General features: G+C 34.5%; 5 protein-coding genes across 7 annotated transcripts; 3 read left to right on the top strand and 2 right to left on the bottom strand.

Annotated features, from left to right (window-relative positions):
- Positions 915 to 2,966, top strand: LOC18590580 (UDP-glucose iridoid glucosyltransferase). The gene is made up of 2 exons (XM_007016193.2): positions 915 to 1,736; positions 1,907 to 2,966. The coding sequence occupies exons 1-2, from the start codon at positions 1,169 to 1,171 to the stop codon at positions 2,761 to 2,763; spliced, it is 1,425 nt and encodes a 474-aa protein (XP_007016255.2). The 5' UTR covers positions 915 to 1,168; the 3' UTR covers positions 2,764 to 2,966.
- LOC18590579 (17.3 kDa class I heat shock protein) lies at positions 3,203 to 4,093 on the bottom strand. Its single transcript, XM_007016192.2, has one exon. It carries the CDS (start codon positions 3,981 to 3,983, stop codon positions 3,513 to 3,515), a length of 471 nt encoding a protein of 156 aa, XP_007016254.1. The 5' UTR covers positions 3,984 to 4,093; the 3' UTR covers positions 3,203 to 3,512.
- LOC18590578 (18.2 kDa class I heat shock protein) lies at positions 5,325 to 6,087 on the bottom strand. Its single transcript, XM_007016191.2, has one exon. It carries the CDS (start codon positions 5,974 to 5,976, stop codon positions 5,524 to 5,526), a length of 453 nt encoding a protein of 150 aa, XP_007016253.1. The 5' UTR covers positions 5,977 to 6,087; the 3' UTR covers positions 5,325 to 5,523.
- On the top strand, positions 14,737 to 19,664 carry LOC18590576. The gene is made up of 4 exons (XM_018127214.1): positions 14,737 to 14,843; positions 14,961 to 15,068; positions 16,398 to 19,002; positions 19,096 to 19,664. Exons 3-4 carry the CDS (start codon positions 16,543 to 16,545, stop codon positions 19,384 to 19,386), a joined length of 2,751 nt encoding a protein of 916 aa, XP_017982703.1. The 5' UTR covers positions 14,737 to 14,843; positions 14,961 to 15,068; positions 16,398 to 16,542; the 3' UTR covers positions 19,387 to 19,664.
- On the top strand, positions 19,658 to 23,965 carry LOC18590575 (phosphatidylinositol:ceramide inositolphosphotransferase 3). Of its 3 annotated transcripts, none has more exons than XM_018127217.1 (11): positions 19,658 to 19,745; positions 20,868 to 20,957; positions 21,379 to 21,465; positions 21,563 to 21,631; positions 22,070 to 22,150; positions 22,303 to 22,374; positions 22,536 to 22,596; positions 22,690 to 22,792; positions 22,985 to 23,080; positions 23,182 to 23,228; positions 23,567 to 23,965. In XM_018127217.1, exons 1-11 carry the CDS (start codon positions 19,716 to 19,718, stop codon positions 23,695 to 23,697), a joined length of 867 nt encoding a protein of 288 aa, XP_017982706.1. In that variant the 5' UTR covers positions 19,658 to 19,715; the 3' UTR covers positions 23,698 to 23,965. The 3 variants fall into 3 exon arrangements, with proteins under 3 accessions (XP_017982706.1, XP_017982705.1, XP_017982707.1); XM_018127216.1 differs by lacking the exon at positions 19,658 to 19,745 and adding an exon at positions 20,376 to 20,755; XM_018127218.1 differs by lacking the exons at positions 19,658 to 19,745; positions 22,070 to 22,150 and adding an exon at positions 20,377 to 20,755.

The following is a 24,304-nucleotide window of genomic DNA, read 5'->3' as shown; positions in this document are numbered from 1 at the left end:
GCAAAGCCCTCATTCAAGATGTCATTAACGAAAGATTACAGGAAAAAGAGAAGAGGAGCATGATCTGAAGCTTCCATGCATTGTTTATGAGCATTTGTTTATACTTTGCTTCCAAGAATTAAGCACATGCATAGATAGAAAAACCCATAAGAAGGCTGATGTTGGATGCAGAAGGGTGCTTGTTAGGACTTACCATGGAAGGCGTTCTTCCTGTAATCTCTTGAGACCAAAAAACTTTGCCTTCTCCTGCTAAATGCAAAAAAATCTTAGGCATCAGTAGTTAGACTTTCTTTTCAGCTACATGTAGACATTGGTGATTGCTGTGCATATTAAAGAAATATCTCTCTTTTGGATAATGCAAGATAAGGAATATCTAAACAACCTCCTTATCATTCACATATGTGACACACATTTTTCTGAGTTTTCAACTGTCAGTGCAGTAAATAGCAACAGTGAAGGTACCTAACCAGTACCTCCCAGTTGGTTGACATCCAAAGATCTGCGTGTGCTGTCATTTTTTCTGCCTCAGTAGTCAGTCCCCTAGGCCCCAGGCCACAGCTTTCTTAAATTAATGAGGACCGAAGAAACCATAAAAGAATTGCTGCAATTAGCAACTGGTTTTAATATTTCTGGTTCAGGACTTCAGGTTTGTAAGTGTATACTGTATTGAACTGTGTCGTTTTTATGTGCGAAATTGTTTGCCCATTTTCGGATTAAAAAGAAGCACTGTAGATACAAATTGCATTAGTGACACCAATGGTGCGGAATGATACGACGGTTCAGCTTCGCTTGCAGTTGATTTTGTGGACTTTTTGAGCTTTGACTAATGGTGCCGTGTCAAAAGCATACAAACCTCCCACAGAGCACCGGCAGTGGTAAAATGAAAATCAAGGAAACTGCTTTGCTTTATTAATTTTGAATTTTCATTCGCTGCAATTGATTTGTTTGACTAATGGTTCCCTGTCCTAAGGATGGCGTAACCTCCACACCTAACTTGAAAAGGTGTGAAGGGAAAAAACTAACACCTTGCTGCAAGAAATTAGGGCCTCATTTAGTGCTTTGTACCTGTTCCTGGAAGACCTATATAAGCCCAGAGTGTAGCCTTGAGATACTTCCACCAGTATATCAGAACTTCACCCTCTGATCAACTTCAAGAATTCTGTACTCCATGGGGTTAGATAATTGCTCTGGTAAACAAGTACTGACTTTGAGGCCAGTATCCTTGACAACCTTTCATAGAGAAGAAGAGATGGAGAAGCAAAGGTGGGGGCTGCGTAAATTGGTGCTGGTTCCATGTCCATTTCAGGGGCACATAAATCCGATGCTTCAGCTCGGCAACCTTCTTCATGCCATTGGCTTCTCCATTACAGTGGCACACACTAGATTCAACTTTCCTAATCCAGACAATCACCCTGATTTTACTTTTCTGCCAATACAAGACACCCTGTTTGATCGAGACGCCTCCTCCATGGATGTTACAGATGTCATATCGTGTCTTAACATCAGCTGCAAAGCCCCACTCAAGAACTCGTTAACCCAGATAATGGAAAGGGAGAAGGAAGATCATAGTCACAAGCTCCCTTGTATCATCTATGATGGATCTATGTACTTTGCAGAAGCTGTCGCACATGAACTGGAGCTTCCAAGCATCATGTTGAGAACCACTAGTGCTGCCACTTTTCTCACATACTATTCATTTCCACAACTCCTGAGAGAGGGTTATCTTCCCTTGCAAGGTATATATTTCCTTAATATTTGTGTTGCTCTTCAGTATTAGAGATAAAGTTGAATATTCATTTGCTAAGCAATTCATTTTTCAAAGGAAAAGAATGCTTCATAATCTCTAGTGGCCTTACTGCCTGATCGTTAACAACTCTAATAGTTTAAATCTTCTATGTTGATACAGAAGCCATGTCACTGGCCCTAGTGCCTGGCCTTTATCCCCTCAGATTCAAGGATCTGCCCATAGCCAATTTCAAAAATAAAAATCTAGATATCTTACTGCAGCAAACAACAAGAACTAGTGATATAAGATCATCGTCAGCCATCATTTGCAATACTATAGACTGCCTTGAACAGTCATCACTGGCACGGTTACAACAACAGTGCAAAGTTCCTGTCTTTCCTATAGGCCCTCTTCATACTATTGTTCCAACTGCCTCAAGCGGTTTACTGAAAGATGATAGAAGCTGCATAGAATGGCTTGACAAGCAGACTCATAACTCAGTTTTATATGTGAGCCTAGGAAGCATAGCTTCCATGAATAAGAACGAGTTAAGGGAAATGGCTAAAGGACTGACTAACAGCAGGCAACCTTTCTTATGGGTGCTCAGGCCAGGTTCATTATTGCCTGATGATTTCAATGAACTTATTGGAGAAAGAGGCCTAATTGTGAAATGGGCACCTCAAAAGGAAGTATTGGCACATAAGGCCATTGGAGGTTTTTGGAGCCATTGTGGCTGGAACTCAACCCTGGAAAGTATTTGTGCAGGTGTTCCAATGATTTGTCAACCCTGTTTCGGGGATCAAAGAGTGAATGCAAGACTTCTGACCCATGTATGGAAAGTAGGTTTGGCAATGGACAGTAGCTTGGTAAGCATAGAGATAGAAAAGGCCATAAGAAGGCTTATGCTGGATGTAGAAGGGCATGAGTTAAGGCGTAAGATAATCAATTTGAAGGAGAAGATAGAACTTTGCACGCAGGAAGGTGCTTCTTTCTACAATTCGTTGAGTGAGTTGAGAAAATGTATCTTGTCATGCTAAATGAATAAAAGCAAGTCATTAGTAGTTATCTGCAAGATGTCGATAACGTTCTGTATCTTGAATCTTGATAATAAACATCTCAACTATATGTATGACCAACTTTTATCAATGCCACTGCTGTTTCTGCAATGCCATTGCCCTAGGCCCCACCAGGGCTGATCACCAAGTTGAAATTGTAGGAACTGTGAACGTTTTCCATCTGATATCAGCTTACCAAACCAGACTCTTGTGATATTAGGCCTTTGTCAAGGATTACAGAGTTGACTAAGATCGAAAAGCTGTGAAACCAGAGGAATGAGTCTTGATTTTGTACGCATCAGTAACAATTTTCCATCAGTACTCAGTATCAAAAAATTTCTTTAAAACTCAAGTTCTCACAGCCCACATCATTGATGAGAAAATAACATTTCTAAATGGAAATGGCTTCAAGCATTCTACATTTTTCCAATTCTAGACCAGGGTGCTATGTATATTTCATTTAAGTACGTTGTCACATTCAATTGTACATTCATTATCTGACAAATTGTACTTGCTCCAAGCAAATTCCACAATTTCAAAAACAAGGAAGAAGGGTAAACTTCATACAAGAACATAGTACTTAATAATTTATCACACACAAACAAAACTCTCATCTGACAGAGAAAGAGGCACCCACTTCATAGCTCACAAACTTTTTTTTTTCTATTAAAGTAGTTATTTTGATAATCTGTCGCAGGAGAGAGATGCCTTCACAACTCATCTTCAATTTTCTAGCCTGAAATCTCAATAGCCTTAACGTCAGGCTTTTTCACCTCCTGTTTTGGAACAGTCACAGTAAGCACCCCATTTTCCATGGAAGCGTTGATCTGATCCATCTTGGCATTCTCAGGCAATCTGAACCTCCTCATGAACTTGCCACTGCTACGCTCCACGCGATGCCAAGTATCGTTCTTGTCTTCCTTCTCTATGTTCCTCTCTCCACTTATCTGCAGCACCCTGTCATCCTCAACCTCCACTTTCACTTCTTCTTTCTTGAGCCCTGGAACATCAGCCTTGAAGACGTGAGCTTCTGGGGTTTCCTTCCAGTCCATCCGGGTGTTAACAAAAGCCGAGGTTTCTGGGGTATGTGTGGTGAGTGAAGAAGGGAAAGGGAAGTCCTTGAAAGGATCCCAAACATCAAGAGAGAAAGGATCGAAGATGTTGCTGCGGCGGCTGCCAAAGAAGCTTGGAATCAGAGACATTTTCAGGAATGGAAAACGAGATTAAACAGGAAACTTTGATAACAAGGAAAATTGAGGGAGCTGTCGTAGAATTTCTATGCTTTGCTTGTCTGAATACAAGGAGCACCTGAACTGGACTTTTATAGGACTTAATAGAGGATTCTAGTATTCACAAGATGCTTCTATTTTTAGGTTTAAATCATTTTCTAAAACACTGTCAAGAGGCTTCTGCAAGGATAAGACACTTTACTCGAGCACGTTCTGGAATATTTCATATCCATAATTGGAGCACTTGAGGGCTAAGGCCCATGGAGAACTGAAATGGGCTTTTCACATTTAGGGTAGAAACTTTTTTTCCTTGGCTGAAATGCTGGTATGGCATTTGTGAAATCAGAAATGGTAAGAGCAGAACAAGGAAATAGCTATGATATTGTTACTAAATCCATGGAAGAAGAGAATGCAGTAATGTGCATAGTTAATTCATTTTATCTCATATGAACTCTACTAAATTGATTGAAGAAAACGTCATGGCACGCCTAGAACATTATGGATTTCCCACGTCTCTTTAATCCTACTGGATTTGAGGTTACTGTTACTTGCTTTGATTTATCAAAAGTCAAAAAGTGATCAATTTGTGAGGGTTTTGCTGGTATACTCTGTACATGGTCATTGATGAAAGAGTACTTTTTAAGATAGTAAAGATTTTGTATTCATATGTTGTTGAATTGTGTGGGAAGAACCAAATTCTTCCTATCGATGTCATCTGCTTTATCCTTGTCCTTAGGAAAGGAAAATCTGAGGTTTATAAGTGTTTGATTTGTTCTTTGTTGATTTTTTTTTAGATAAAAAGAAACTTTTGATTTTGATGCAGAGACTCTTTGATAGAGCAAGGGCTGCAAGAACAGCTGCAGGATATCCTTTGAGTATTACGTCACAGCTTCAGACACAGGCAGACATACTATGTTGTGGCCTAGCCAGTCTCACAATCACCTTAATGCTGCCCCAACTCCCAATCCATTCACATTGTGTGTGGAAACTTGACATGTTTTCATGGATTATGTGTGAATTATGCTTGCTCTTAATCTGACGAAATTATCCTGTAGGCCTTTAGCAGTATTATGATACTAATCAGACTGTGCTAGAGCTAGGGAATGCCTGAAAATTGGAAAAAGAAAACAAAGTTCGAGGGCTGTCTTCCTCCCAACCTACGAATCTCCAAGCTATCTTTGCTCATCCTGAGCTTTTGAACATTACATCAGTTAATGTTCGTTTCTCATTACTTCAAGCTGAGACTGACCATTACTATAAGAAGATCATGAAACAGTAACTGCAATGAAAGGATCGAGTAATCAAGCGGAATACTAATTACGAACAACTCTCACTTTCATTGCTAGAATTCTGATTACATTCTTGCATCATTTGAAGTTTGAACTGAACCACATTGTAAATACATAATCTACTGACAACTTACAAGATTAACAGCCAACACTGATAAACACATTAGACTCACTTAAGACATTACAGTTTGTAGCATTATTCCATGTTTCAGAAACTCCAAACGTCAACCAGAAATCTGAATGGCCTTTATATCAGGCTTCTTCGCTTCAACCTTGGGAACAGTAACGGTAAGGACCCCATTTTCCATAGAAGCCTTAACCTGATCCATCTGGGCATTCTCAGGCAACCTAAACCTCCTCATGAACTTGCCACTGCTACGCTCTACGCGATGCCACGTGTCATTCCTGTCTTCCTTCTCGACATTCCTCTCTCCGCTGATTTGGAGCACCCTGTCATCTTCAATCTCCACTTTCACTTCCTCTTTCTTCAGCCCTGGAAGGTCGGCCTTGAACACGTGAGCTTCCGGGGTCTCTTTCCAGTCAACGCGAGTATTGACGAAGGCAGAGCTCTCTTGGGGAAGTGATGGGAAATTCTTGAAAGGATCCCATATTTCGAGAGAGAAGGGATCCAAGCTGTTGCTTCGTCGGTTGCCGAAGAAACTTGGGATCATCGACATTTTCGTTTCAAATTCTGGGAATTTTTTCGTCCGTTGGATGGGGTTCTAGATTCAGAGTAAAGCTGGGAACTTTTTTTTACTTCGCTTCTTGTGATTCTTGACTTGCCAACGGAGGAGGGATAAGCTGGGTATTTGAAGGATTCAAAGGAAGATTCTAGTACTTTCCCGGTCAAGCAATTTCGGGCTTCGATGGACGAAGTTTCTAGTAAACTCGAGGGCCTTCCGGGCCTCTTTTAGGCTTTCAAATAGGCCTTGCCTAGCCCACCATTCTCTTCTGGTGAGCTAATAAAGTTTGTACTGTCTATGCTGAGCTATTTCCATTGTCATTTTTCCTGTGTCTTATTCCACCTTCTAAAATGGGTGAGTAAATGAGTAAATTGGATGATTTGTTATATTTAAAGACTAAATTAATTAAATATATTTCAAAATATTAATTAAAATTAATTAAATATAAAAAAATTAAATCAATCAAACAAAAAAAACTCGATCGGTTCAATTTTAGACCAATGAATCAAAATTTTATCACTTTTTTACAAATTATAATAGTAAAATTTATAAACTTCATCTATAATTATAAAATATACAAAAAATCTAAATATAAAAAAAACATACATTTGTTTCCTCACTCACATTTGGCAAAAGGTTTGGTTTACTTTCCATCTACATACAACTTCGAATTCTTATATCAACAAAATTTTAAACATTTTATATTTACTAAATGGGTGAGTAAATGAGTAAATTGGATGATTTGTTATATTTAAAGACTAAATTAATTAAATATTTTTAAAATATTAATCAAAATTAATTAAATATAAAAAAATCAAATCAATCAAATAGAAAAAATTCGATCAGTTCAATTTTAGATCAATGAATCAAAATTTTATCACTTTTTTTACAAATTATAATATTAAAATTTATAAATTTCATCCATAATTATAAAATATACAAGAAATCTAAATATAGAAAAAACGTACATTTGTTTCCTCGCTCATACTTGGCAAAGATTTGGTTTACTTTCCATCTACATACAACTTCGAATCCTTATATCAACAAAATTTTAAATATTTTATATTTTATTAATAAATAAATAAGTAATTATTAATAATAATAAACTTTGATATATTTATATTAAATTGTACTATATAATGAATAATTATTAATAATAATACCTTTAGATATTCATAATACATTAGACATTAATGTACAATATATATATTTAATATTATTAAATTGTAAACAAAACCAATATTATTTTGTTCTTTATTTATAATACATTGTTTATTAATTATTAACTAATTTTATTATTTTATAAAATATTAATTACTTATGTATAATAAGTATAAGTAATATGTTAATTTTATATAGTATATATTTATATGTATTACTTTATCAATATATATATGAAATTAATGACACAACTTATATGTTATAATGTTTTATATTAAAAATTGTATAAATAATAATTAATTATAAATAATATGTTATAAAAATTAAAGCGACAACAAATAAAATTATTAAGTGTAATTATATATATATATATATTAATTATAGTAGTGCTTATATAAATTAAATATATGTATATATAATATATTACTTTATTATATGTATATACACAATTAATTAAATAATTTATATATTATAATGATTTATATCAAAATTTATATAAATAATAATTAATTATGAATAATACGTTACAAAAACTAAGGTGATAACTAATTAAGTTATTAAACATCATCCTATAAAAAAATTTATTATAAGTTATAATAATAAACTTATCTAATATATACTTATACATATGGATGGAGGTAAAAAGGTGACAAGTGATTGTTATTTTTTAATTTTTTATTATTATATATAAATTTTATATATATAATAATAAAATTATTTTATTAATTATTTTTTAATTACTCTTCATGTAAAATTTTACATTCATCGTTATCTGGACTGGACGGACAGTCTGATTTTATATTAGAAACAGCAAAAGAAGAAGCAACATCATGTAATCCAATACTCTACAGTTTCCCTGCATAAGGAGATCAGCATTTCTTTCCTTGATGAATGTAGTAGTTTAGTTCATCATGAAGCCATGACAATGATCAGCACTAGAGTCGGGCAGGACGTCGAGAGCAATTCGAGACCACAGTGGGGAATCTTTCTCTGGGTCCGCCTCTGGGCCTTTGGCAGGGTGACAATGATCGCACCATTGTCAGATTGCAGTCTTTGATTGTCCCAAATTAACATTTTTCTGGCAGAGGGCTGCTCTTAATGAAATGTCCACAGCTTCGACCTCCACGGATTATCAGGACAACCCCGTCCTGTCCCTCGTCTGTCTTCACTCCGCAGACCGAGCACGGTATGTTACAGATTAATTTTCTCCGTTCTCAGACAAATTTGGAGATGAAATATAAGTTATTCCTTTCCAATTTATTACTATGATAAGTAATATCATTAAATGATTAATGCTAATATAACTGCTAACATTAGTAATTAATAAATTAAATTTAATCAATAATTAAAAAATTTATAATAGATTATTTTATATAGTATGTAAATCAAAAAGAATAAGAAAAAAAATATTTATAATAGTAAAAATTGTGTTCGACGATGTTTCATAAATTTAAATTCATCAATTATTTACTCTATACTAAAAAGATTAATATTATTTTTTTTAATATAAACAATTAAATTATTTACAAAAAACTCATCATCCAATTAGTTTCAAAGTCTTCTTTTCAAAATTTTTATTAAAATTGCCGATTCAAGTTTAGGAAAATAATTTGAACGATTTACATATTTTCTTTTAAAAAATTTATCAATTTTTTTAACTTACTTATACTTTTAAAAAATTAATACAATCAACATCTAATATTCTTATTTTATTTATATTTAAACTTAAAATACTAAATATAAAACTATAATACATAAATATATAAATACAATATATAAGATTTCACATAATGATTAAATATATAAATAGTTAAATAATATAAATAAAAAGAAGAAAAAGATAAAATAAAAATTTACCTCTTTTTAGTTTCACACAATGGTGGTTAGTGATCATTACCCAAGCTGATAAATCTCTTTTAAAGAATAAAATGTGTTTCAATTGTGAATTACATAAAAGAGAGTAAAGTAAAAATTAAAGACAAAAGAAAAGAAAAATAAAAAAGAAAGAAGAGAGAACGAGATGTGAAGAAACTTAATTAAAATTTAAGGTAAAATTGAGTAAAATTTGTGAAGTTATTTTATTATTTATATAAATTATTGAATAAAAATATTTTAAGAGTATAAAAAATATATAATAAAAAAATAATAATAAATTTTGAAAGGATCACAACCTTAGAAGCATATTATTTTTCATAATAATTAAATATATATTAAGTAAAAATTTTCAAAATATGGGGGGTGGGGGAAGGAGGGGAGGCGTGACCCTCAGCCCCTGCTAATAGCTATGCACATGATCAGTTTCTCCCAGTTCAGAAATCAGAAGAGGAAAGATAAAAAGTGGGGAGAGAGTTGAATTAATGCTTCGGGGCAGGGTTTTCAGTAGAATAGTAATGGTTGTGTAATTGGAAAATGGTATAGGGTGAGTCTGGGTCCTCTCCACATGCTCATTTTAACTTGATGAGAAGGCCAGATACACCAAAATCTTTGAAGCCAAATTCAGAAAGGCAGAGTTCCAGTGTCCAAGCTAAGCTGCTCTGTAGATAACCATGACATTTCCCTTGTTTAAACACATGCAAAAGACAAAAACACAATCCAAGTACAGAGAAAAACCTACTCTTATGAACTTTGAAATTTGTACACGTTCACGTGCTCTCTCTGTTAAAGTTGGCGCAGATTCACGTGTTCCGGATGGTGTAAATGGAAATACAGCAGAATTTGGAAGGAATTAGAACTGGAATCCATCACCTTCCATGCCCTTTAACCAAATTAACAAATCTTAACACTCATCACCTTCATCGATCAATCAAGAAACCTCAAGCTAGCTTAACTCATTCCATGCATTCCTATTCATGTTGATGTCTTCAACTTGTTCTTGCAATCAAACTCAATCCCCTAAAGGACCAGCTTGATTTTGTTTCTTTTCCACAGCTTTTTTGGATTGATGAATTCTTTTGACATGATCTTTCGTCGTTGGAGGGTGGAAATTTAAGGTTTCCAGTCACTCGGAAAGCCATAGAGATTAGAGAGAGTCGCTGTCAATCATTGTATAAATTCCAAAGAAAAAAAAACAAATTGACCAATTCTCATGTGTTTATGCATCTCTTATTCTGAAAGCTTGCTGTGTTCCAGTATGACATCCTCAAATCCTGCCATTAATGTGCTATGCCATTAAAAAAACAAAGGAATTAGGAACATGATGACTGTACTTTTAAGAGGGGAATTCTTGATTTTTTTTTCTTTTGGCTCCACAATTCCCAATTTTCTTGGGAAGCAGAAAGGAAAGCCGAAAGGGATCAAGCAAAGAAAATTAATAGGCTTAAAAATGTTGAATAAATTATTTTGTGTTCGATGGGATTGTTTGATTGTTTCCACTTTCAAGGAAAATGGAATAATATGGTAATGCACCTGCCGTACAAAGGCAACGATCCTTGTCTTTTCCACACTGTTTCTCCTCCTAGAAACAACAGTAAAAAAAAAAAAGCTTTCAAGTGGTGAAGAAGATCATCCTGCCCTCGATTTTCGAGACACATGGGCCTCTGTCGGTGATTTTTTGTTTCTATGGTGGCCTAACATTTTCTCAGAGAATCACATGATCATCGAGCAATCAGAAAATGCCCGATCGCAATCAGAAAATGCCCGATCGCCCTAATCTTCTGTATTATATGATAACATCTTTTTCATATGAATTTCATTAGTAATTTAATGACAAATTATCAAGTATATTTGGATCAGTTCCTATCATTATCCCCAAGACTGCAAATACTTGGAATAATTTCTCCTTTAGAGAGAAAAGGATGTTAGGGGGATTTTGTTTAAATTTGTGTGTAATGATTGTGCAATTAAAGACACACCACCACCATTAAGTAACTTTTAACAAATGGGGTTGAACAAATATTAGAGTGATGTTCTTAGAATTGGGTCACCATATCATTAAAATTCATGGCTACAAGCTTTGTTTTCCAACCTCAGATCAATCACAATTTTATTCAGATTGCTTTTTTTATATGGCTAAATGGCAAATTTCCCTTCAAAAAACCATCACAATTTTTTATATGCATCAACTTTCTTTATTTCTTTTATCTCGATATAATCAATTATTTTTTTATTATATAACTCAAAAATATACATCCACCTTCTTTTGATTCTATTTCCTTCCCAACACAACTACCAAACCTTCTCCATGAAGAAAATCTAAAAAACATAAACAAGTTAAATTGAATCTGAATTAAATCATTTTCATGCTATAAACTCAAACTAGAATTAAAAATTTCAATAAATAACCCATTGTGTTGAAATATTAAAAGAGTAGGTGTTATGCTATTATTAGGCTACAGTGGTTGTAAGGCTTTCTTCTTTTCACTTTCTGTTCAGTTGCTTACCTATTCGCAATTAATTAATCATATTTAACACGAGGTACATATTCCCGCTGTCAAAACCACCATGATTCCCCTCGTACAAGACGACATAAAACCCTATTTATTTACTCGTCCTAAATGGGGTAAAAGAAAACGAAAGGAAATCAATTTCAATTCAGCATTTTCTTTTTCCCAGACCTTTCCTTCTTTACTTTTCATTCATAAGTTATAACTATGACGACATGTTTGATTTACGGAATTGAATAAAATAAAATATTATAATTATTTTATAAAAATAAAATAATTATTATGTTATTTGGTTCATGAAATAGAGTAGAGCAAGTTTTGTTATTATAACTCATTTTGATATTTAAATGATAAAATCACTAAATTATCTTTTACTATAATTTAGTAAATTAGACAAAATTATTTATTATTATAATTTAATAATATGTTTCTTTTTTAATATTTTCATTTTATTTTTATTAAAATTTTAAAATATTAATAACTAAATTATTTATATAATTATCAAATAATTTTTTTTATCTTGATGATTCACATTATCATTCAAAGCAACCAAGTGCAAGAAGAAAGCCGGCCACGTACAAATGAAACAAAGGAAGATAGAATTATTGGTGACGTTAACATCCCACAACTTTCCAAATCAGCTCAAGCAATGCAGAAAAGATCACAGGTTTCTGCAATAGCTGGAATTTCCAAGTTTTTCTGTTTGGATTGACGAGACAAGCAAGTTGAAGAACCATAAAATAATTCTGGGTCTCTTCTTTTCATCAACTTAGGAGGTTTTTGATAATCTATAAATAAATAATTGAGGCATAGCTGGCTGGTAATGTAGCAGCACCAGTCAGCATAAAGCCGAAGGGACTTGGATGGAACTGGTAGTTGCCCTAATTTTAATTAATTTTCCACCAGTCAAATTGGGGCTAACCCCACAAGGCGTTTTGCATTTGTTTTTTTGTGGTAAGAAAATTAATTTAATTGCTGCTGTTCAACGCCAATCTCACACTTTATAAAAGCTTTAAGCATCGGAATACTTGGCTACATGCCCACCAAAGACGTATGAATCTCTTATTTAAAGAAATTAAATTCGATTTTTTTAAATAAATATAAAATGAAAAATTCACCTATACTAATGTTTTATGTTTCTTATATGATTTATATTTGATTACTTCAAACTTCGGATTTCATATTCTATTTAGGTAATATTGAACTATTTATTTGATATAATAAAATCTTGACTGGTAAATATATATTGAAAATGTTGATATGATAAGATATTAAATTGACTTGAAACTTTATGTTTTAATGACGAGTGCGAGTAACTTGTTAAATCTAACAACATGTTTATCAGAATATTAATAGGACATGAAGTTATAAAAAGATATAAATTAATTTTACATTAATGTAACTCATCCATCCTCCCTCTCTATTATATTATAGCTTTGTTTCACTAATAAGAATTAAAATTAGTAAGCTTAAACCATTTCACTTTTTAATTTGCTATGATATTCACCATATTCTGTCTATTGAATGAGAAGAGTTAACTTCTATTTCAATCCTTTCATTGGGAAACATCAACACATGAAACCATGGACCCTAAAATTATCAGAAAATTTTGAGAATTATTATGTGCTCTTTTGACAAAAAAAAAAAAAAAGTGAACTCTGCCATTCTGGGTACAGAAAACAATGGCTAAATGTTCAATAACAAGATAAAAAGGAATCAATATTCTTGTTTCTAAATTCATTCAAAGAGTAAAATAAAAAAAAAAATCATTATTGAATCTTATGACGATTCTAACCTAAACATTATTAATTTAGTAACATTTCATATCTAACCACATGAAAATTTAAATTTAAATTATTGATAGTAATTAATTTAAAATTTTTATATAAATTTAATATAAGACGAGATATTATAAATTCGGAAAGTGATAATTCATGTCGTAAAAGGAATAAAAGACAAAAAAAAAAAAAGTGTTGGTCCTATGAAGAGAACAATATCGTGTCAATCATTTTTTGATTTGCTTTTGTAAAAAGTGATTTTGAAACTAATAGTAGCATCATTATAAAAAAATGCTACTGGTATCTCCCATAATAATTACCAATCAACATTAATCTTTCTTTTCTTAATTTTCCCACTTCCCACCACTGCTGTTCCAATTGTCCTTTGCATATTCCTTTTTCACTTTGCTTTCTTTTCCTTTGGACTGAAAGTGGAAACTTTTCATACCAGGCGCGGGCTCAAAAGCATGCCATCCTTTGTTATCCTTTCTTTCTTTCCTCTGTAAGTCATCATTTTTTGGTGTGAATAAAGTGGACAATATTTGCATGTTTCAATTTACTTAACATAAAGATTAAGATAGTGACTGTTGGGACCTCATTTTATAAGGAATCCCATGCGTTATTCCTCAAAAAAAACACTCACACTTAGCTGCAAAATAAAATATTTTTTTTTTGGATTTTTTTTATTATGTGAACAAGATGATAAAAAAAAAAGAGAAAATAAATACAACCAATGCAATAAGTAAAGACGTGTAAACAGTTATTTAATTGAGTTTTTCGATTTAGAATAATTATAAATTCAAACAATAATATAAAGTCTTACTCATTGTCTCGGTAAGAATACTCATAATCAAGCCATAAGCCGTTGTTCAAGAATCAAAGGATCAGGCAACCTATGGCCAAATAAGTTACCTATTAATTAATTTGTAACAAAAAAAAAAAGTTCTCTTCAAAAGACCAGTGGAAAGTAAGACAATCAGAATCGTGAGGACTACCAGTATATCCTGATGATCGACACTCCATCAGACACGTCCACCAGGCAGTAGTGGACCCTACCACATCATATAGATCAATACATAGTGTGGGGGTCCACCACTTGATCAAACAACTTTTTAACGAGGGTCCTTTTAAGAATTAACAGCACCCTCCCGCTACAGAGTAGGGACCACCCGAAATATAACCCTTGCCCGTCCCGCGTCTTTGCGATCTGACGTGACCAGTTGATTTTAATCTCTCTCTTAAAATCTTTCGTTTTTCCAACCGTCCGATCAGAAAACAATCTTTTACATTACAACGATAAAAGTTATTCAACTCCCTCCCAACGCCCTTTCTCTCCCTCTCACTGACTTTGACTCTCTGTACTGCACGCAAAACAAAAAAGGAGGAAGAAAGGATATGAGCTCCAGCCATTAAATTAAAATAAATAAGTAAATAACCAGACTCTCCCTCTTTTCTTTCTCTTTCTTCAGAGCTTTTCTTTATCACACTCCGGCTGCGCCTTTGAGCTTCGGGATTTTTGAGCAAGTAAAAAGCTAAAGGGGTTCGGATTTCGTTCTTTTTAAAGCTTTTTAACGAGGAGATTCATCATTGCTTTCCCTCTCCCTTCGAGCTCTTGGTCTCTTTTTTTATTGCTTCTGATCTTCTGTTATTTCGCCAGTTTTTTTACTGTCCAATGCGCCGCCGACACGTGGGGCTTCTTCCCCGAGGCGTTCGCGTTTTCCGTTGCTGACCGCCGTTTCGTTCTTCATTCCCTGTACTCAGACCGGTATGATTTCTTTCTTTCTTTCACTCGAGAAAGTCTCTTTTGCTTGGTTCCCTGGAAAATTTTGAATGCTGGTGACACATGATAACAAGCATCTCTTTCCCTTTTTTTAAAAATAATTCAAATAATTATACAGCATACATTGTTTGGATTCTGGAAAGAGAAAAAGATAGGGAAGTGAATCTTTAGTGAAGCAATTTTAATTTCTTTTTTTTCTTTTTAAAATTGTGTATAATTAATTTGGTGAAGCAAAAGAGGTTTTTAGTGTTTCGAAATTTGAACAATGATTGCGCCTGTTCTTTTGAATAAGCTCAGGACGATCTTGTCGTTTCCATTGAACTTCCGCGGATTCGATGATGACGCTTCATTTGTGCCTTATCTGAATAATTACTTTCAAACTCTTTAGTTTTATTTTTTCTTATGGACCACTCACTCTCGTTTTCTTTGCAAAGTATGCATCAAGATTCTCTAGTTTTATTTCCAATTTTGTCTTCACTTTCTTGTGTCAATTTGTCAACCTTGAGCTGTGAAAAAGTTGAGAATTTTTATTTTTATTTTTAATATTTTGATACCCAATTGTGGAAATTGTTCAATGGAGGTCTATTTTGCAGTTAATTTGTTAGTTTTGGAAATGATTTGAGCTTTGTTAATTGTGATTTAGTGTTACAAAATCTGGAAATTTTTGAAGAAAATGCATGGCCATTATTATATATAGGAAACATGGCAATTCACGGTCGATTTATGGGGTACTCAGAAGGAAACAAATTTGACTGAAGCGTGATTGTTTTTCACTTAAAATTAGTAAATTGGATAACTACCGTACTTACTGAGTTAGAAGATATCCATTCCTTTCATCCGTGAATGAAATAAGTTTTATGGTGTAGTTGGTTTGTTGCAATCTTTAATTTATGCATTGGCAGCTTTACATTCCATGGTGCCGTGGTTTTGGGTACCGGGGATTATTAGTACTTTCCTTGTTAATTCCATGGTGCATGTAGGATACTGAAGCAAGTGATTAGAAAAGACAGAGCTTGTACTTTTGACCATCTCTATAGTATTGAATAATGTCTAGTGACTATATGGTAAAGACTAGCTGAAAATATCCATACAAAAGAGATTGTTGCTTTTGGGGGATATCTTACAACTTCATCATATGTTAAGAAAATCATTTCTTGTTGCTGTAGGAGTTGTGTTCTCTTGGTTGCTTCAGCTACTGAACCATAAGCTCTTATTTGTTCAAGAACCTTATGCCACTATGCATGTGATTCTCTTGTTTTTTCAATTTTATACGATTGTAATATTGTTTTCCGATGTTTGTTTTTATCTCCATAGTGGTCTGCATCAATGTGAATGGAGTTAAAAATGTGCAGCTGAAAAGGATCTGGAGTGCTTAAGACCTATCCAGTGTATGGAATGCCATTTAGAGCTCAAAAGGGATTCAAGAGTTTAACTGTCCTTTGGAACTTCTGTAAAGATCATGTTGCCCCCAGCAAGCCAGAAAGCGAATCTGCAAGGCAGGTATGAACTTGAAAAGACTAAATTGTCATATGCTGATCTTCATCAAGAAATTACAAAAGGTGGAAAAGATTTCTCACCTAAATCTTCATGGAAGCATCATAGACAACATGCTGAGATAAAGGCAAATGAAGAAGATGAGCTTGTCAAGTATATGTCGAATTTACCAAGTTTTCTGGAGAAAAGAGCAAACCCTCAAGAAAAAGTTTTAAATGTTGGGGTCCTTGAGTGGGGGCGTCTTGAAAAATGGCAGTATAGCCATAAACACGTCTTACATAGAAGTAGTATCTCTTCGCTGTCTAGCAGCAACACATCATCTTCGTTTTCAACAGACGAATCATCAGCACATTCAAGCAGAGGTCGCAGTTGCTCTCCTGCTCGTCAAAGGTTACAACGTCCTTCATTTCAATCTCATCTGATATCGGTCCCCGTAGAAGGCAATTCGCCATTCAACAAACCTTTTAGGGACAGTCTTGGAAAGTTACAAGATCTCAAGGCTGCCCAGAGCAACACCTTGAATGTTCAGGCAAACTTCATCAGAGAAGATAAATCTTTTTGCAAAAATAATCCAGAAATCAAGCTGGAAAAGTGCAGGAGAAGAGAAATGCACTCAAAGATTGATTTAGAAAGTGGAATTGTTGCAAATGGGGTAAAAGATAAGGTGGCCTCATGTGACACGGTGAAAATGAAGAACCAAGTTGGTGATTTTATGAAGAAAGCAGAGAAGTTTCAAGAAGTTATTCCAAAAGGTGCTAACCAAGATGTCATTGACACAAGAAATACTGTTGTCCTCCTTTTGCCAAGAGATTTGCCAAAAGTGAATCATTCTGGACCTGGCAACCTTTCTGATTTAACAACAAAGTCTTGTAAAAGAGAAGCAGAACCTAGTCGGAGGATTGTTCCTCAAACATCTAAAGATGCTCACCGTTCAGAGCTCAGTTCCAATTTCCATCATTCAGGTCCTTTGCCTTGTGAACTTGATGGCAGTAAACATTTACAGATTAAAGCCAGGGGCTCCATAGAGGCAAATAGTAATGACCTTTCATCAGAAAGATCTCGTTCTGTGCCTCGTGCAGCAAAGATAGAAATTAATTATTCCAGAAGCAGAAATCTAGAGGAGAAAAAGCGAAATGCAACTCCAACTAGGTATGCTGCAAATGAGGCTTGCAAAGGATCAGATCCAAAGGTAGGCAAGGTCGCAACTGAAAAAGTTAGAAGCACTTCTCCTTTTCGTCGTTTTAGCTTCAGCATGGGTAAGACAAGCAAAAGTTCTGGCTCCAAAGAGGGTTCTTCTATACCTCACGTGAGCTCAACATGTACTTCAGGCAAAACTGATTCAGAGATTTCTGTTGCTTCTGGTGTTGATACTACTTGTGGTGATAAACTCAATGCTAAAAGCAGAGCCAGGTCCAGCCCTTTGAGAAGACTATTGGACCCACTTCTGAAGCCGAAGGCAGTTAACTGTCGTAATTTTACCAACCAATTACAGGACTCAATATTAACAGAAAGTGCCTTTAAATCATCAGAAGGGCAAAGACATACAACTGTGACTGTGCAGTCAGCCAAAGTGAAATCAGATACAAGCACCTGTTGCACGGTCAATGTAAATGATTCATCAGAGAACAAGAAATATGGATCTTCAGCAGTTCAAGCTCTTCTTAGAGTTCAAGTCAAGAATGGGTTGCCTTTGTTCACATTTGCTGTTGATAATGAGAGTAATATTCTTGCAGCTACAGTGAAGATGTTAAGTGCTTCAGGGAAGGGTGATTATGGATGCATTTACACATTTTTTTCCATTCAAGAAGTCAGGAAAAAGAATGGAAGGTGGATAAACCAAGGAGGGAAGGGCAAAGGTCAGGATTACATTCCTAATGTTGTTGCCCAGATGAAGGTTTCTGGTTCCAAGTTTTCTCATTTGTCCGGGCCAAACCACTTGGATCAGTTTAGCATTAGAGAATTTGTTCTTCTTACCCTGGATGTAGGACAGGCAAATCCACAAGCATCTGACTTCCAGCCTAATGATGAGCAGGCAGCTATTGTTGTCAAAATCCCAAAAAGGAACAGAAGAAGCCCAATCAGAGATGGGTTTCTGATCGATAAGCGTAATAGCTTGCCTGAGGCTGCATTGAAAGAGCGTTTGCCAGAGGTAAAACTTGACTTTGATTCTGGGAAAAAAGGTCCTTTTATGGGTGCTCAAGACATTAGTGCTACAGTCATACTTCCTAGTGGTGTACATAGCCTGCCAAATAAAGGTGAGCCTTCATCACTGATCCAACGATGGAAATCAGGTGGAGCATGTGACTGTGGTGGTTGGGATTTGGGTTGCAAACTCAGGATTCTTTTGAACAGGAGTCAATTAAGCCAGCGATCTAGTTCGTTGAAAGGTTCCTCAATTTCTAATCAATTTGAACTTTTCTTTCAGGTATGATTGTGAATCTTATGCTAACCACATTAAAACGTCCACTGTCTTATAATGAAAATGTCAACTGAACTTTGTTTTCATGATAACTAACAGGGGGGAGTACAAGACGACAAGCCTTTCTTCAGTTTGGCCCCTTTCAAGGATGGGATCTATTCAGTTGAGTTCAATTCATCGCTTTCGCTTATGCAAGCATTTTCGATTTGTATAGCAATTTGGGATAGTAGGAAACACTGTGAGCTTTCAGAATCAGTTACCTCTTCTGAAGAAAGAACTTTGGGGGAAACCATATTAAATGACAGAATAAGTGCACCTAATCCTGTTGAAGGAGAGGCCCCTGCTAGATATGTCTCATATCCACCCCTTTCGCCAGTTGGAAGGGTCTAATCTCACACGGCAAATGATCATGTAATTAAGTGATAAAGATACATATATTTCTGGTTTGTTGGATGGGCAATGCTCAGTGAGATATCCATCACCGGTAAGGGTCGCCCGATGAAAAATAAGATCTAATGAACGAGGCTTGTTTGTAATATCAGGGACAGGTTCCCTCGAGCTTTGGATCATTGTATTTTGATATTTACTTTCGACAACAGAAGCAATATCGGCTGTAGTATGAGCAAAATGTTTTCAGCAATGTAAGTGTGCATATAATCAATGGATGATATCTGCTTTTCTCCTAACCCTTGGACCTTCAACAGGCTCGATGGTTATAGATGTCCCAAGCGAACTCCCCTAAAGACAGGGTAAGCTTTCCAATTTACAGAACAGGTATCGGAAGTACTGCTTTAGTTTGTCTTCTGGAGTAGTTCTAGTTCTAGCTTTGCTTTGTGTTGGACTTGGCAGTAGTTTGGTTGCTGAAAAGGAAAGATACAGAGACACGAATTTAACTGCTAACAGCTTTCCCCATGATCCTGTTGAGCTTCATTAATAAACATGCTATGTTTTGTTTGCCTAAATCTTTCATTTAGTAAGATTAATTATTTGCCAATCTAAAGCCATCATCCATGCTTTTAGGCTACTCCTATTCAATACTTCAAGATTCAGATAGCTTACATTATTGCAACTTGTTCTTTTCTCCAACTTCTATTCCAATTAATGTAAAAAAAAAAAAAAACCAGAAGAAAAAAGAAATAATTCGGCCATCAAGCGGCCTATTTAATCGGGCCAATACAAATACAGCAGGGTGTATGGTTTGCTGATCCAACGGCCGATATTTCATCAGCTTAACATTACTGTAAATGCAACCGTCAATCTGCAATTATGCCATCAACTTAAATATCTTTTTTACTATTTTTTAACTAAATCAGAACTTAAATTTCCATAAATAGACCCAACTTTTGGCTTCCTTTTGTAAGTTTCCTTCCTTTACGAATCCGAAATCTTTATTGAATCTTTTTGAAAGAAAGAAAATATATTCTCTTAACTGCCTAATTACATCCAATCATTCCAAATTAGAAGTTGAAATTAGGTGAATTCATGGGTGGATTAGTTAGATAATTATCCCCATTAATCCTCATTTCTAGTATTCTTTTTGATTCTTTTTTTAAAAAATTGAAAGGTAGTTTGGCACTTCGTATCTGTCGAATCCAGAAACAGAAGAAATCCCAAATTCAAATTATATTTTTTAGTTGAACGGTTTATGTGGATATTTAAATGTGCCCATGTTATTCATTTGTTCTTCAATTGGATGTTAAACTTTTAACTTTTAATTATCAACAAAATGGCGCATTACGTTGATCGTGAGGCTCCTAAGGTTTTCTTTTCCTGTGAATTTTATTTGAAATGATCTTTGTTGTTTTCTTTTTCTTTTTCTTTTCTTTTCTGGGTTTGATTTGTTTTTTGATTTCTTTGTTTATAATGTGAAGCTATGGAGGAAGATTTGCACGGAGGCTTTGATAGAGATTTCACTTCTTGCCGAGAATTGGAAGCTTATTCTTGCTGGACTTGTTTTTCAGGTTTTCTTTCTGACCCTGTTTCTAAATTTATAAATTGTTGAATTTAAACGCTTTTTTTAATCAGCATTGGTTACTTTAGGCCATTTACCTAAATGGGTTCTTTGTTTCCTAGAAAAATTTTGCTGCTTTATATTAGTTTGTTAATTATATTTTGATTGTAATGTGTTTGGATGATGAGAATTAAGGAAGAAACTAATCTTATTTATATTGCTTATAATCAATTCCCTTGAACAGTAGGTTGTTTGGGTCTTTGTAGTTAATTGCTTTTTCTTTGAAATTTTGTTCATCTTATCAAGAGACCATTAAGGTTATTAGCAGTTGTGTTGTACCTTGAAGTGATTGTAATTCTTTTTGGAGCTTTAAAGTTAAAACTGCTTGAAAAAAATTGAAAACTCATGGAGTTCTTATTTACTTATTTCAGTACATCCATGGATTGGCTGCTCATGGAGTACATTACCTACACCGGCCAGGACCGACGCTTCAGGATACTGGATTCTTTCTTCTTCCAGTGGGTACCAACTTTTGGTTTTCATTTTTTGGTTCTATAACCTTTTACCTGAATCTGTAGCAGGGTTTACTAATATTATGTTCTTTTTCTAATTTAGGAACTTGGTCAAAACAAATTTTATATCAGCGAGACTTTGTTCACCTTCATCTTTTGTTCCTTTCTTTTGGTAAGGTTGTTTAATTATTTTTTCAAATTGGTATGCCTGTATATGCATAATTAGTGACTTAATGGAGATTTTGCAAAGGTGTTAATTTATGCATTTTCTATTACTTAGGAAAATGTATACCATGTATTGTAACACAAATGAGCATAATGGTGTCAATAATTGTTTATTAGCTATTTTACATAATACAATTTGTAAACTTTTAATTTGATATGACACTATATTATGGTGCATCTAGAGGATTCTTCTTTCTGATACACTATTTCTTAGATATATTATGGAACTAAACAAGTTACATTCAAGGCATCAGTTTATGGATTATTGCCTTTGACTTAACCTTTCTCATACTTTCTTAAGTTTATGAGCCTGATAGTTAGTACAATGAGGCTAATGTAAAAGTTTAGTTGTCGATTGGTTGTCTAATACATTTGTTTGTTGCAGTGGACTTTCCATCCTTTTGTTTTTCAGAACAAAAGAATATACACTGTTCTGATATGGTGTAGGATTTTTGCTTATTTAGTTGTAAGTCCATTCTGTGCTTTTTTTTTATTTTTTTTTTATGTTTTTAGGTGCTTACATCTGTTCTTTAGAATGAAAAGAACCGCTTTCTGATATTGCCCTGCTTTATTAGTCCACGACTTCATTTATGTAGTATTTGTAATTTCTTCTCGTAGGCTTCTCAGAGTCTCCGCATTGTAACCTTCTATTCAACTCAGCTTCCTGGTCCAAGCTATCATTGTCATGAGGTAAACTTGATAAAACATATGCATGATCCTTTTGCTGTTTGATCTTATCTTAAAATCTTGAAACTGATGATGTTATGAAAGGTTATTTGATCCTTGTTAGTATTAGTTGCATTTTTATAACTAAAGAAATTTTTACAATCAGGTACAACTGTCTATTTCAGGGCTCGAAACTTGCCAGGTTACCCCCTCCAGAGAGTGTTCTTGAAGTCGTCCTAATCAACTGTTAGTTCTAGAGTTTTTGAACTTCTTCATGTTCTTTTTATCAGTTACAATGTCAACAGCATGATGCTCATTTTATTTGCACTAAATTTGCAGTTCCCCAAGGTGTTGTATATGGCTGTGGTGATTTGATTTTTTCATCACACATGATTTTCACCTTAGTATTTGTCCGCACATATCAAAAATTTGGCACAAGAAGGTAATGGATCACTGTTAGACTGTTACTGCATACAATGCAATTTAATCTTTGGTGATGTTTTCTTTGTTTTTTATTGTGAGTGCCAGTTTAAAAATCAGACAATTAGTGCTGTTTGCATAAAAGGAACATAGGAGGGTTTTATGTTTGTTCTTTTTACAAATTTTTTGGTTGTTTGTTGGCTTCATCGTGCAGATGCATAAAACAGTTCGCTTGGCTACTAGCTGTCATTCAGAGCCTTCTGATTATAGCGTCTCGCAAACATTACACAGTTGACATTGTTGTTGCATGGTGAATAAGGGGAAACAAGGAAAAATTGTTGCTTTTACAGTGAAATCTATAGGAACACTGCCATTTCATGAACTAACCTAGAGTAATTGATCTGTATGCAGGTATACTGTAAATTTGGTAGCATTCTTTCTGGACGGGAAATTGCCAGGTTAGCATTCAACATTATTTCCTGATGTTAGGATTGGGGTAATTTATTGGATCATTTAATGATGCTATATGCAATGTGAACTGTTAAATCAATTTGATAAAATCTGACATTTTATCTTGTTCATTGATTCTATAGCAGCACAATACTTCCTGTGGCATGATAGAAATTCTCATTAGCATTTTTTTTAAGTATTCTAGAGAGTGCTGTTAAGAAAAGTGCCATTTCACTTGACATGGGTGTTAATTTTGAACACAAATTTTGCCCAATGGCTTCAAGAAAGGTGCTCTCTTAGTCTATGAACTGTATAAATATGATGACTTTGATATCCTTAATTACAGAACTACCGGACCGATCAAGCGGAGCCACAGCTCCACCTTTACTTCCGTTGAGCACTAGAAATAAGGATGGCAAGAACAAGGAAGAACACCAGAAATTACTCAATGGGAATTCTTTGGCAACTACAAGCTGAGTGTGAATTATCAGCATCCATGTTGGCAATATGCTTTTATCAAGTGTTTCAAAGTAGAATTCTGTGTACAGAAACAGGTTAAATGAATCACAAGATTCAAGTTAGGTAGAGTGATAAATGATAATTAGATGTCAGCACAAGCTGAAGATAGCTTGGTGCTGTTACAGGATTCAAGCAATGCATTCTCATCTTAGTTACAAATACTGATAATCCTTGATGTAAATATCCATTTAAAAATGGAATGGAATAAAGTTTTTCTTTATTCCAGTATTCATCTGTTTCCTTGATAAAATCTATACATGTTAGTATATGTGTGCATGGATACTTATATACACCAGATTGTCGCATCCAAAGATGAAAAAAGGGCTCCAATTTTCATCTGGAGGATTACTAAACCGATTGAGGAGCTGTGCAGATTTGAAAGCAAGAAAGCTGAAAGATTTGCAGTGGCCATGGTACTTTGATGGCCACATACAAGGCTTTGAACTTTTTGGGTACAGTGACAAGATTAGGGAGCATGTGATGGCTTTCTTTTTGGCAATGGGAGCTGGCATGAACCAATGATTCAATTGAATAATGCTTCTTGTCTGATGTCCCACCATTGCCA

Source organism: Theobroma cacao, chromosome 9, assembly GCF_000208745.1.
Source record: "Theobroma cacao cultivar B97-61/B2 chromosome 9, Criollo_cocoa_genome_V2, whole genome shotgun sequence".
NCBI classification, from domain to species: Eukaryota; Viridiplantae; Streptophyta; class Magnoliopsida; order Malvales; family Malvaceae; genus Theobroma; species Theobroma cacao.
The sequence above is the reverse complement of the archived record's forward strand: the minus strand, read 5'-3'. Positions and strand labels throughout refer to the sequence as shown.